We start from the raw sequence: 14,055 nt of genomic DNA, 5'->3' as shown, positions 1-14,055 counted from the left end.
CGACCTCCTCCTCCAAATAATTCTAGAGGGAAGAAGTTTTCTTTCTTAGAGTGCTATTGGCTTTCTGGCCACAGGACAGGATTACTGGGGGTCCAGAAGCCCACCCATCCCTGACTGGCACCTCACACCTCAGCCTCAGAAACCATCCAGGCGTGCATGCAAGCCTTTCCCAGCACACTCTGTCCCTTCTGACTTTCAGACTCAATTATTCCAAGCACCTTCATGTTTCCAGCCACCTCCTGCTTGCCAGCTTCTTTGTAGCAGATCTGACATGTTAAGGATGCCCGTTCACCTATAAATAAATTACCCGAGATGTCGCCTCTTCCATGAAGCTTCTCCTCACTGACAGGGAATGGAGACAGCTGACTTTGATCGTGCAGACAGCACTGGAACTCCCATCAACCCCACCCCCTCGCCCTGGCCCCAAGAAGTCTTCCCCATGAACTCCTCAAACCCTCCACTCATTTGCATTTCTTCAGTCATGCTCATTTAGCCAACTGCATGTCCTTTCTCCCTCTGGATCTGCGTCCACCCAGCTCGAAGTTCCTAAGGAACCTGGACCATGTATCTCCCTCGCCCAACAGAGTTGAGGTCTCCTGATGTGGTTGCTATGCTATACCCTCCTGGGAGATGCTTCATTAAGGCTGATGAGAAGGAACATTTGAAGGGTCCCAGGGAGGAAAAACTCCTATGAATTACTCTGAAGACAAACAAGAAGGGAACCCCTAAGGTTGAGAATCAAAAGGCGGCCCTTGGGGGTGGGGAGGGAAAGACTGGGAGTTTGGGATTAGCAGGTAGAAACTATTCTACATAGGATGGATAAAGAACAAGGTCTTACTGTGTAGCCCAAGAAACTATATTAAATCATAGTGAAAAAGAGTATGAAAAAGAATCTATATATCTGTGTAACTGAATCACTTTACAGCAGAAATTAACACAACATTGTAAATCAACTATACTTCAATAAAATTTTTTAAAGGGAGGGCCTACATCACCCCTTCACCTGCTATGAATATGACAAGTAGTTTGTTCCTGCATATTCAACACTCTCTCCCACCCTCATCCCCCATGCCTTAGAGACCCCAAAGATAACTACATTGCCCATGGGTCTCTCTTTCCCTGTTCAGTCATTGTGCATTGTTGAGTGCCTACTGCATACTCAGCAATGTACCATCTGTCTTCTGCCTGTATCCCAGGAGCCCAGATCCCTAGTTACTACTCTCTTTGAAGTCTCATATTTTTTTGATTCGGAGATGTGGGGTCCTGCCCCCTCAGCTCAGTCTGTTAGGGTTTCTTTCATGCTAAAAGCAAACACACAGCACTTCGTGACTAGGAAACAAAGTCATGAACTGGAACAGGTTTCTGACCCCGTTTTTGCCTCAAGGGTGGGTCCCTTCCACTCTGACAATCTTGATTTCCTTATCCAATCCTACTTCCTGCTCAAACCCAGCCCAGTGCCCTGCCTACTGTGATCATATCATTCTCCTTTCTCACCTTCCTCTTGACCCCCAGTCTATTTCTTCCCAGACTCAGTATTGTTTTGTTACTTGCTCATAGTTGGTTGAAAAACAGGTCGATTTCCCAACTCCTCCCCAACCTATTTGAAGCTATAAAGGCCCCTGCAGTTTATCCATGATAAAGAAAGAGGCAACAACATCGTGCGAAGAAAGCTTAAGTAACCCAGGCATCTCATCTCCCACCACTCAAGCTCAAGATTCTTTCCAAGAACATATACTTAGGAGACCTAAGCTCTTGGAAGCTCCAGCCTTTATCTCTTCACCTTGAACTCTCCTTTTCAAGATACTGTTCTTTGCCTTCTAGGTCTTGGCCACATCTGGGATCCAAGCACCTTGTTTACCAGCCACGAAGAGGAAGATCAAGATGCAGAAAAGAAACATTCACCTTAAGTATTGCTTACTGTTGCATCTCCTACTATTACAACATGGTGAGTGCTTTTCTTTAAAGGTGGGTGGTCTGTGAACTTTTGAGAGATTATGGGAGATGATGATCACCATTAGGAACAGCTCTGGTTTTCCTCCATAGACTGAGGGTCATTTCACTCTAGTCACTTCAGTCTAATAAGGTATCACCCAGGAGGCAGTCAAGCACAGTGCTTAGAACTGTGGACTTTGGTGTCCAGTTGTCAGTGTTTGAATCATGGCTCCATCTGTTACCTATGCACTTTAGGTTAGTTAGCTGCTCTGTGCCTCAGTTTATGCATCTATAAAATGGCAATAATCCATGAGATATGGCTAGAGGGCTAAATATTAATAACAAGAAGAATTGACTTATTTAAAAATATCCCTCTTCTATATTCTATAGACTTAATTTTTCTCCTGTCCTTAACCCTGATTCCCCAATCAGCCTAAGTCAGCCTCAGACCAAGGAGAAAAGGATTTAAGAGTCAAAACTAACTCCCACTCTGTTCCACACTTCTGACACTCTATTAAACACTCCTTGGGCCATCTTCTATTGTGCAACTAGGAAGCATGACTTCTAAGAGAATCCTTTAATTTTTATTTTGGCTGTGCCACATGGCTTGCAGGATCTCAGTTCCCCAAACAGGGAATGAACCTGAGCCATTTGGCAGTGAAAGTGCCGAATCCTAACCACTAGACACCAGGGAACTCCCTGAGAATTCATAATTTGAATCAAAATTAGCCCTCGTAGAATTTTGACGCACCTACTCTGTTCTTCAAAACTTCTCAGATCAAATCCATTTCCTCTTTTACATGTCACCCCTACTCTTGTTTATCTCAGTTTCTTTTTTAAAATTATATCTTATGTATGTATATGTTTTTGGCTGTGCTGGGTCTTCCTTGCTGTGAGAGGGCTTTCTCTAGTTACAGCAAGTGAGGGCTACTCTCTAGTTGCTGTGCTTAGGATTCTCATTGTGGTAGCGTCTCTTGTTGTGGCTTGAGGGCTCTGGAGTATGCAGGCTTCAGTAGTTGTGGTACATGGGCTTAGTTGTGGTAAGTGGGCTTAGTTGCCTTGTGGCACCTGGAATCTTTCCAGACCTGGGATCGAACCTGTGCCCCTGCGTTGGCAGGCACACTCTCAACCACTGGACCACAAGGAAGTCCTCATCTCAGTTTCTTATTTAGTTTTACTCATGATTCTGATCTTAACTCCAATTTGTACTCCATTGCAGACTTCACGGGGGAGCGGGGCTTTCCGCAAATAGAGCTAAGTTCTAATTGTATTTATATAGCTCAGTACGTAAAGCATCTACCTGCAATGCAGGTAGACCTGGGTTCAATTCCTGGGTTGGGAAGTTCCCCTGGAGAAGGAAATGGCAACCCACTCCAGTATGCTTGCTGGAGAATCCCATGGACAGAGGAGCCTGGCAGGCTACAGTTCATGGGATCCCAAGAGTCAGACACAACTTAGCGCTTTCTTTCTAATCCTATGTTAGTTCAAATAAGCCTGAAGAAAAAACACACCTGTGTGGGGTGAGGTGATAGGCACTCAGGTCCAAGTTAGTAGTAAAATGAACCAGAAATGAGATAAATTTTATGTGGGGAGCCTGAGTGTCTTTGTCCTTCAAGGTAGTGAGAGGCAAAAAACAGGCACAAACTTAACTCCACCTGAGCCTTCTGGAAGGTGGAAATGCTTCCCTGTACCTGTAGATTTTGATTTGCAGACCTGAATCCTGGGAGATCTTTTATATCTCAGCTACATATAACTTGTTCTTTTCCAATCTTTGCCTTGTGATCAGGAGCTCCTGGAACTTGAATACATATATAATCACCCAGATACCTAGTCCCATCTCAGATTCTGATTCATTTAGTCTAGTGTGGTTTGCCTAGAAATTGTTATTTTTAACAAGCTTCCCAGATAATTCTGATATAGATGGTTTCTGAATAACACTCAGAAATATTTTTCAAGAAAGAAGTTATACCAATTTAAAAATTAATTAGCCAATATATACATTCCACCTGGGTTCTACAATTCCTTTATAATACATCTGTGTTAAATATTGTACAGTAGTTGATGGAATAAGCTCATTCTCAGTGAAATTAGGTCATGTAACCCTGGTTTTAGAGGTGGATGTGGAGGATGACCTAGCTTGGTGGTTAAAAATGCAGATTCAATAGCCTAGGTTCAAATTCCTGTTCTACTACTTACTAGCTGTATAAACTTGGGCAAGTGTCGACATTTCTAAGCCTCAATTTTTTCATCTTAGCTGTTGATAATAATAATATCTATTTCATTGGGCTGTACTGAAACATTAAATAGAATTATCCACGTAATGAATTTAACCAGGCATTGAGCAGAAAGTATGAATGCTCAATATATGTCATCATTTATAATTATCATTAGGCATAACCTCCAGTAATAGTAGTACAACTGTCAACAATGAATCCAGCCCAACTTCCAGTGAACCCACTACAGCCACCACTGGATCCAGTGCAACCTCCAGTGAGACTAGTATAGCCTCGAACACTGCATCCAGCACGACCCATGGTAGTCCTAGCACAGCCACTAATGCTGGATCCCAAGAGACCTTCAGTGGATCCAGCTCAGCCTCCAGTACTGAATCCAGCATGACCTCTGGAGGGTCCAGCACAACCTCCAATGTCTAGCATGATCTCTGGAGGGTCCAGCAACCTCCAGTACTGGATCTCATGACCTCTGAGGGTCCACAACCTCCAGTACTGAATCCAGCATGACCTCTGGAGGGTCCAGCACAACCTCCAGTACTGGATCTAGCATGACCTCTGGAGGGTCCAGCACAACCTCCAGTACTGAATCCAGCATGACCTCTGGAGGATCCAGCACAACCTCTGACAATGGATCTAGCATGACCTCTGGAGGGTCCAGCACAACCTCCAGTACTGAATCCAGTGTGTACCTCTGGAGGGTCCAGCACAACTTCTGACACTGGATCCAGTGTGACCTCTGGAGGGTCGTCCAGCACAACCTCCAGTACTGGATCCAGCATGACCTCTGGAGGGTCCAGCACAACCTCCAGTACTGAATCCAGTGTGACCTCTGGAAGGGCCAGCACAACTTCCAGTACTGGATCCAGCGTGACCTCTGGAGGGGCCAGCACAACCTCCAGTACTGGATCCAATGTGACCTCTGGAGGGGCCAGCACAACCTCCAGCAGTGTGACCTCTGGAAGGGCCAGCACAACCTCCAGTACTGAATCCAGTGTGACCTCTGGAGGGTCCAGCACAGCCTCTGACACTGGATCCAGCGTGACCTCTGGAGGGTCCAGCACAACCTCCAGTACTGGATCCAGTGTGACTTCTGGAGGGTCCAGCACAACCTCTAGTACTGGATCCAGTGTGACCTCTGGAGGGGCCAGCACAACCTCTGACACTGGATTCAGCGTGACCTCTGGAGGGGCCAGCACAACCTCCAGTATTGGATCCAGCGTGACCTCTGGAGGGTCCAGCACAACCTCCAGTACTGGATCCAGTGTGACCTCTGGAGGGTCCAGCACAACCTCCAGTACTGGATCCAGCATGAACTCTGGAGGGTCCAGCACAACCTCTAGTACCGGATCCAGTGTGACCTCTGGAAGGGCCAGCACAACCTCCAGTACTGGATCCAGTGTGACCTCTGGAGGGGCCAGCACATCCTCCAAAACTGGATCCAGTGCAATCACAGGAGGCTCTGATACACCTTTTCCAACTGGAACACACACAACGTCTAACAAAAGTAACACAAGTGCTGCAACTCCAGTGGAGGAAGTGAAGCCCACTGGGTCCCTGAAGCCATGGGAAATCTTCCTCATCACTCTGGTCTCAGTTGTAGTGGTCGTGGGATTCTTTGTTGGGCTCTTCTTCTGCGTGGTGAGTGCCTAATACGTAGGAAAGTGCCTGGGGGGAAGGAGTAGCAGGAACATAAGGAAATGAAGTGTGAATAGTAGGACCATCAAGTTAGGGGTGAGTAGGGAGGAAAGAAAGATCAGGAGAAAGGTTTTAAAGAGAAACAGAAAGTTAGAAACAGAGGAACCAATCAATGTGCAGAGGAAACGATTGACTTTTGGGGCAGGAGGGCAAAAGAAGAAATAAAGACTGTAAAGACTGGTGAAAGAACTACCATGTGAGGGAGATGGTTTAAAGGGGGAGAAGATTCCAGCAAGTATCCATGGTGAAGGCTTGCTGGGGGTGGAGGACCCAATTCTGAAAGGATTCTGCCTTCTTTTTCTAGAGAAACTCCCTGTCCATGAGAAGTGTCCTTGACACAGCTGTCTACCGCCCCCATGGCCCCAACCTCGGCTGGGGCCCTGGAGGGAATCACGGAGCCCATCACAGGCCTAGGTGGAGCCCTGCCAGGCCCTGGAACAGACCCATATCCTCAGGAACCATGGAGATGAGAGAAAGTCACAGTGGGTTCTGAGTGGCTGCTGAAGCCACGGAGCCACATTCCTCAGAGAGAAAGCCAGCCTGGGGGACCAGAGATCTGAGTGTCCTTTCATTCATCCCCAGGAGCCCCCTCCCAGCTTCATTTGGGTCTCTGCCAGGCTTGGGGAAGACACTTCCTCTTTCTCTCTTGCTTTTACTAGATGTTGGAAAGAGACTCTATTGGTCTCTAAGCTAAGAAATAAACACATGAAATTAAATCACAGAGAGAACTTGTGTGTGCACATGAGTGGGTATCTGCTGCGCTGAGTTGAATCTCCTGGTTGTATGAGAGAACCCCATGCCGGAATCCACTTGGCATTCAGAATCTCCACGGTAAAATTTGGATACCTTATTCATATCTGTCCCCTTTTTCTAATCCTTTTTGCCCAAAGCAGGAACCCTATGTCTGCAAGACTCTCCCAGACTGACAGAACTGCATTGGGAGAGAGGAGAAAGGAGGGCAGCTGCCAGGATCCTACAGGCTCATGGGATTAGGCCTGCGGTTCATAGAGATTACATTATAGCACATGCAGAACCCAGAGCATGACAGGCAGTGGTTTCCTGTGGGCAGGGCGGCGTCACTCAAAGTCGCAGTATCCATGCCATTTACACTTGCTCCTGACTTGGATTACTTGTCAGAGTAAAGGTGCTAGTTGATACTTTCACTCTGAGAGTGCTGCCTTTGGAAGCAGAGAGAAAGTGCTTCTTGTTTTTATTGAGGGAAAGAATTCCTGACTTTACCAAGAGGCTCATGGCAGGAACACCTGGGGTAAAGCCAAGATTCTCATGAATTCCCCTTCCACAGGGGCTGCACATGCCCCTTTCAAGGTCTAGGATAGAAGGCTACCTGATCCTACAGGTCTTGGAAGACAGAGAAGAGCTGTGTTGAAAAAGGCTAGTGGCTCTGAATTCATGAGGCAGTGACAGGGCTTCCACCTGGGACAGAGCCCTCAGGAAAGAACTAGCAGGTTTTTGGTGGGTTCACCCCAACTCACAGCAGTGGGAACTGCTCTGCCTTCCACCACTCACTGGGTTTCTCAAGTGTCAGCAAACCAGACAGTTGATCCTAATCAATGAGGCCATGATGAGCCATATGCAGGCCCACCACCACCACCACCACCACCATCCTCTTATCTAAAGGGACCCAGCAACCAGAAGGATAAGCTGAGTTGAACCCCCTGGAAAGTTGCCTCCCACTGGTGTGAACTGTGGAAAGTATAATGTGAAAAATGTAAAAATAAATGAGATTGGAGAATTATTTTAAAGTAGTCCATTTAAATAATTAAAAATTACAAAACATGCATTTTCACATTTAAATTGTAATAGACAAATTTAAGGAAGTTGGCTGAGAATAAAATTAATTATCTGGAAGATCAAGTGGGAAAAGTAGCTCAATTAGACACAAGAAATCAGAGATGAAAATCACCCAGAAAATAGAAGACACTTAGAGGATTGATTCAGGAGGACTAACACATGAGTAGTAAAGTTCAAAACAGAGAAAAAAGGAAGAGATAGACCAGAGGGAGTAAAAGAACAAGAGGGAAGAAAGAATTTAGTCTGCAATTAGAAAGGGCTTATTAACGACTGTAAATATACTAAACCCCTCAATTCAGTTCAGTTCAGTCACTCAGTCGCTTCTGACTCTTTGCTAACCCATGGACTGCAGCCCACCAGGCTTCGCTGTCCATCACCAACTCCCGGAGTTTACTCAAACTCATGTCCATTGAGTTGGTGATGCCAGCCAACCATCTCATCCTCTGTCGTCCCCTTCTCCTCCCACCTTCAATCTTTCCCATCATCAGGGTCTTTTCAAATGAGTCAGTTCTTCGCATCAGGTGAACAAAGCATTTCTCATGATGTATTCTGCATATAAGTTAAATAAGCAGGGTGACAATATACAGCCTTGATGTACTCCTTTCCCAATTTGGAACCAGTCAGTTGTTCCATGTCTGGTTCTAACTGTTGCTTGTTGACTTGCATACAGATTTCTCGGGAGGCAGGTCATATGGTCTGGTAGTCCCATCTCTTTAAGAATTTTCCACAGTTTGTGGTGATCCACACAGTCAAAGGCTTTGGCATAGTCAGTAAAGCAGAAGTAGATATTTTTGTGGAACTCTCTTGCTTTTTTGATGATCCAACAGATGTTGGCAATTTGATCTCTGGTTCCTCTGCCTTTTCTAAACCCAGCTTGAACATCTGGAAGTTCACCGTTCACATACTGTTGAAGCCTGGCTTGGAGAATTTTGAGTATTATTTTGCTAGTGTGTGAGATGAGTACAATTGTACAGTAGTTTGAACATTCCTTGTCATTGTCTTTCTTTGGGACTGGAATGAAAACTGACCATTTCCAGTCCTGTGGCCACCACTGAGTTTTCCAAATTTGCTGTCATATTGAGTGCAGCACTTTAACAGCATCATTTTTAGGATTTGAAATAGCTCAACTGGAATTCCATCACCTCCACTAGCTTTGTTCATAGTGATGCTTCCTAAGGCCCACTCGACTTTGCAAACTTCATTAATATATCTATTTTAAACAGATGAACTATATGTGATATAAATTATATTCTCAATAAAGCTGTAAAAATGTTACCCAGCAGGCATAACTTGTGACTAAAAATTTTGATTTCCAAAGATAAACAGCAATAGGCACTTCAAGATAGAGGGAAATGAAAAGTGAGAGCACCACAGTGAGTAACTCAGCTTGTGGTTAAATCACATAGTTACGCTGTGAACATCTCATTATTCCCAGCAACTGGAGTGTGTACGTAGGGTTAAGAAGCATCATGACTCAGCTTTCATCATGGGATCCACTTACATGAACGAAACACATTTGAACCCGACAAAACCCCAGCTCACCCAGCAGGTTTGACCCAAGCAGAGGTCTAGGCAGTGGATGGGATTAAGCACTTTTGCACTGCTGGCCTAGCACAAGGATCTTTAAATGGAGTTTGTGCATACTCTTGGAGGTATATGAAGGCTTCTAAAGAGTATTATGCATTAGTGGGGTGCCTTAACGGATGGGAATCATCTTCCCAATTTTCAGCTTCCATATGGGTTTTTTTGCCTGTGGTCAAAACATCAGCTAGTTATACTTTTCTAGTTCCCCTTCTACAGCCACCCACCCTTTACCTTCCAGCCCCTATATTATTATGGTGCATTTCCCTGGGATGCAGAAAATTCCAGGGTACAGACTTCCCTGGTGGTCCAGTGGTTAAGAATCTGCCTGCCAATGCAAGGGATGCAGACTGAATTCCTGGTTGGTGAACTAAGAGGCCACATGTCGCAGAGCAACTAAGCCCAGGTGCCACAAGAAAAGATTCCACATGATGAGATGAAGATTCCATGTGTTGCAAGTAAGACCCAATGCAGCTAAATAAATAAATATATTTTTGAAAAGTCTATAAATAATAAATGAGGGAGAAAAGAACACTCCTACACTGTTGGTGGGAATGTAAATTGGTACAGCCATAATGGAAAACAGTATGGAGTTTCCTTAAAAAACTGAAAAGAGAGTTACCATATGATCCTGCAATCCCACTCTTGGGCATATATCCAGAGAAAACTCTGATTCAAAATGATACATGAACCCCAATGTTTGTAGCAGCACTATTTAGTTGTAGCAGCCAAGACATGGAAGAAAACTTCCATAAAAGACATGGAAGAAAACTTCCATAAAAGACATGGAAGATATCCACTGACAGATAAATGGATAAAGAAGATGTGGTATATATATACAATGGACTATTGCTCAGTCATAAAAAAAATAATGAAATATGCCATTTGTAGCAACATGGATGGATCTAAAGATTATCATATTCAGTGAAGTTAGTCAGACAGAAAAACACAAATATCATATGATAGCACTTATATGGCTTCCCAGGTGGCTCAGTGGTAAAGAATTTGCCTGCCAGTGCTGGAGACCCAGGTTTGATCCCTGATTGGGAAGATTCCCTGGTTTGGGGCTTCCCTGGTAGCACAGTCGGTAAAATATCTACCTGCAATGCAGGAGACCCAGGCTTGATCCCTGGATTGGGAAGATCCCCTGGAGAAGGAAATAACAAGCCACTTCAGTATTCTTGCCTGGGATATCCCATGGGGAGAGGAGACTGGTGGGCTGCAGTCCATGGGGTTACAAGAGCTGGACACAACAGAGAGACTAAATCACCATCACCAAGAGTCAGCTACCAGACAACTAAAGACCACCCCTATTGCCCAAGCCTGCTGAAATTATTCATACTAGCCAATCCTAAATATATAGAACCTAAAAAATGACACAAATGAACTTATTTACCAAACAGAAATAGACTCACAGACTTATGGTTACCAAAAAGACAGTCAGAGGGAGGGAGATATATTAGAAGTTTGAGATTAACATATGCACAGTACTATATATAAAAAAAGTAAACAACAAAGGACCTCCTGTATAACACAGGGAACTATATTCAATATCTGTAATAATAATAATATAGTATAATCTATAATGGAAAAGAATCTGAAAAAGAATATGTATAATATATATAATACATATATATATATATATTACTGAATCAACTTGCTGTACACTTGAAACTGACACATTGTAAATTAACTATACTTCAATTTAAAAAAATCTTCAAGGTAGGAAAAACTTGGAAAAGGATAAACCATTCATTTTTATACCTCTGACTTTTTAATCTAGATCTTCTACAATGCATTTGCTGTGCTTTGCTTTGCTTACTTTTGTTAATTTCAAGTTCAGTTTCAGTAAAATGAATATCTGAAAAAAAAAGTGAGAGTTTGTGATTTTAGTCAACCAACCAGGTGGATTGTGAAATGTGAGAGGATCATTGTCTTAAAATATTCACATCTTTCTCTTTTAGAGGGATACTCTTCTGCCTCTGAGAAACACTTATTATACCCATGATTTTGGCCTGGGTCCACTGTTGTGCAGCCTGGACAATAAACTGAGTCATGGAAAGGCCTGTGGCCTTGGCCATGAAGAAAGCTACAATGTGGCCCATGAATTGAGTCACAGTCATGAAGGTGATTGTGAGAATGAGTCATCAAGGTTTCTACTGAAGGCCATGATGAAAACCACAGGCTTGGGGTCATGAACGAAACCATGGAAAAGGACACACCAGTGACAGCCACAGAGCAGATCTTAGTGGAGTCATTGAAGAGGGCATGGCCATAGATGCTGGGGAGTGGGAGACATTTTAAGGGAGGAAACCTTGATGGAGAAGAGGATCATGGAGGTGAAGACAAAGATTTACCATAATGAGGGAGTGAGTCATGATGGAAGACCAGAATGCTCCCAGGAAATAGCCATAGGTTATAGCCTGTGTCAAGGACAAGAATAAGCAAAGCCTTCCCATGTCTGACAACCAAAGTTAGTGTTGGAGCAGAGTGTTGTTTCAGAAGAGACTCATAGCTTCATCAGGCTTAGCAATGATGTCAAGTATGTTCCCAGGGCTCTCCTCATAACTTAGAATTCTAGGATCAAGGAAGTTGCTTGACTGGATATTGGGATGGGCACAGTAACAACTCTTATGGTCACTGCTTCCCCATCTTTCCTCCGCTCAGTTCATTTCAGTGCCCTCCAGAGCTTGACTTTGTCTTTAAGAAGAGTCTTCCTCCCTTCTTCTGTCTCCTCCAGACGTTGTGTGATGAAGAAGAAAATTACTAGCCACTTTAAGAAATATACTCTAAGAAATAAAAGTTTATTAATGCATGTTGTATCTAGATGAAATGGTCATCTTTTTAACTTTGTGTTTGTTTTGCTATCATTTTGCTTCTGAGTGACTTCTATGATTTTTTTTTTAAATATACCATCATTTAGTCCTCACAGCAATCCCATGAAGTTCAAATTATAATCCCTATTAAGTAGATGAGAAAAATGTCACTCAGAAAAACAGCTAAGGTGCGGAGCCTTGGGCCGGCAGAGGCCGGGCGGCCCAGGCACTGCCTCGGGACTCGGGACTCAGGGCGCAACCGAGCGGTTGCAGGGGTGGGGCGGGCTAGACGAATAACAGGGGACCGGGCGCCGCGGGTTCGAGGCCGGGCGCAGCGCAGGGAGGCCGCGCCACCCCGGGGCAGCTGCCCGGCGGCGAGTTTGCTCCGCAGCTGAAATAAGGCTGGAGCCGGCGGGGGCCCTCAGAACCCTCTGGCAACCGGGGCCCGGAGTCTTCAGGGAGCAGCTGCTTCCTGGGACGCCCTCCTGGACGTCCCCGCCGAAGGGTGACGGTTCAGGGCCCCCGGCAGAAGGCGCCTCAGGGAGACTGCAAGCCGCGGGAGACCACCCTCGGGCCGCGAGCAGGGAGAAAGGGGCTCAGTGGAGACGCGGGCCGGGAACCGAAGGAGCCGGAGCGCGGCGGCGCGGGGCCGGGCCTCCGGCGAGTGGGGCTGGGCAGCGCCTTGGCTGGAGACGGGCTCTGGGACCCTCTTGTGCGGGGGCCTCGGCGACCTGCCCCGCGGGGAGCACGGCTACGGAGTGGCCTAGGGGACCTTCCCCCAGAGAGGCCGGCCGGGACGAGGAGATGAACGGCTTTAGCACCGAGAAGAACTGCCGCGAAAGGTCCCCAGCCGCCCCCGCCGCCGCCCCGGGCTACGGCCTGAGCTGCCTCCTCACCGAGGAGGGCAACGCCTCCTTCAGGGAGAGTCCAGAAGAGCATCTCACAGTAGAAACTCAAGCTGGACATCGACCAGAGCGTAAGACACCTGTATATTTGCGATTTCCACAAGAATTCCATCCAGAGTGTATGAATAAAAGGCAGAGGAAGACAAGTGACGATGGCAGAGATTCTCCTGAGCACGACACAGACATTCCTGAGGCTGATCTGTTCCAGCTGCGGGTGAACACTCTCCGACGTTATAAACGACACTTTGCAGACCAGATCAGGCTTCAAAAAGGCCCAGTTAGCAGAAACTGTCAGCCAACAATTCAGGAACATACCTGTGAATGAAAAGGAGACCCTCACTTTCTTCATCTACATGGTGAAGAGTAACAAGAGTAGACTGGACCAGAAGTCAGAGGGTGACAAGCAGCTTGAGTGATGATGGGCACACCTTCAGGGAATGAAGTATACTACACTTGATCTTAGCCAAAAGGCCGAGAAGCGATTGGGGAATGAAGTATAATGCTTAATACACAGCCGACATCTGCTCCATTTAAGTCCATAATGACTGCTAAATTTTATTGTAAATAAAAAAGTTTAAAAGATGAAAAAAAGAAAAACAGCTAATATATAAGTAAACCTGTGCTGTAAGACAAGTCCTATTACTCCAATATGTTGTAGAGAAAAACATCTTTCTACTTAGAAATGTTCCTGGGATTTTTACCTGAGATCCCAATATCAACTTGTTACTGACCACACTCCTCATCCATCCCCACATGGGACTTCCCATCACAGACAGTGGGCAGATCAACAACCAAGGCCTTTCCTCGGACATCCTAGAATCTGCTTCCTCCCACCCAACACCTCATTTTCTACCACAACCCATTCTCTTCCTGCTTTTAAAACTCATTCATTTACAGTTCTTTTCTGTCTTAGATATAAGCTCCAAAATAACACAAACTTGTTTTGTTTACTGTAGTACGATGTCTGACACATAGTAGGAAACCACTCAATATTTGTGGGATAAATATACATCTCCTGCTTGTCAGCTCACTTCCTTCTGACTTCACAGGCAATGAATATTCTTTCACCCAAACATCTAA

General features: G+C 45.3%; 1 protein-coding gene and 1 pseudogene across 1 annotated transcript; both read left to right on the top strand.

The window, feature by feature from the left end:
- The first annotated feature begins 1,620 nt into the window (after positions 1–1,620).
- Positions 1,621–6,582, top strand: MUC21 (mucin 21, cell surface associated). The gene is given in 5 exon segments (XM_043450963.1): positions 1,621–1,945; positions 4,324–4,585; positions 4,618–4,852; positions 4,854–5,804; positions 6,166–6,582. Coding segments are annotated over 5 exon segments (1,701 nt in total). The 5' UTR covers positions 1,621–1,881; the 3' UTR covers positions 6,355–6,582.
- A 6,292-nt stretch (positions 6,583–12,874) lies between these two features.
- On the top strand, positions 12,875–13,391 carry LOC122429078 (annotated as a pseudogene).
- The last annotated feature ends 664 nt before the right edge of the window (positions 13,392–14,055 follow it).

This window comes from Cervus canadensis, chromosome 28, assembly GCF_019320065.1.
Source record: "Cervus canadensis isolate Bull #8, Minnesota chromosome 28, ASM1932006v1, whole genome shotgun sequence".
NCBI classification, from domain to species: Eukaryota; Metazoa; Chordata; class Mammalia; order Artiodactyla; family Cervidae; genus Cervus; species Cervus canadensis.
Note: the sequence above shows the minus strand (reverse complement) of the source record. Positions and strands in the feature narration are given on the sequence as shown.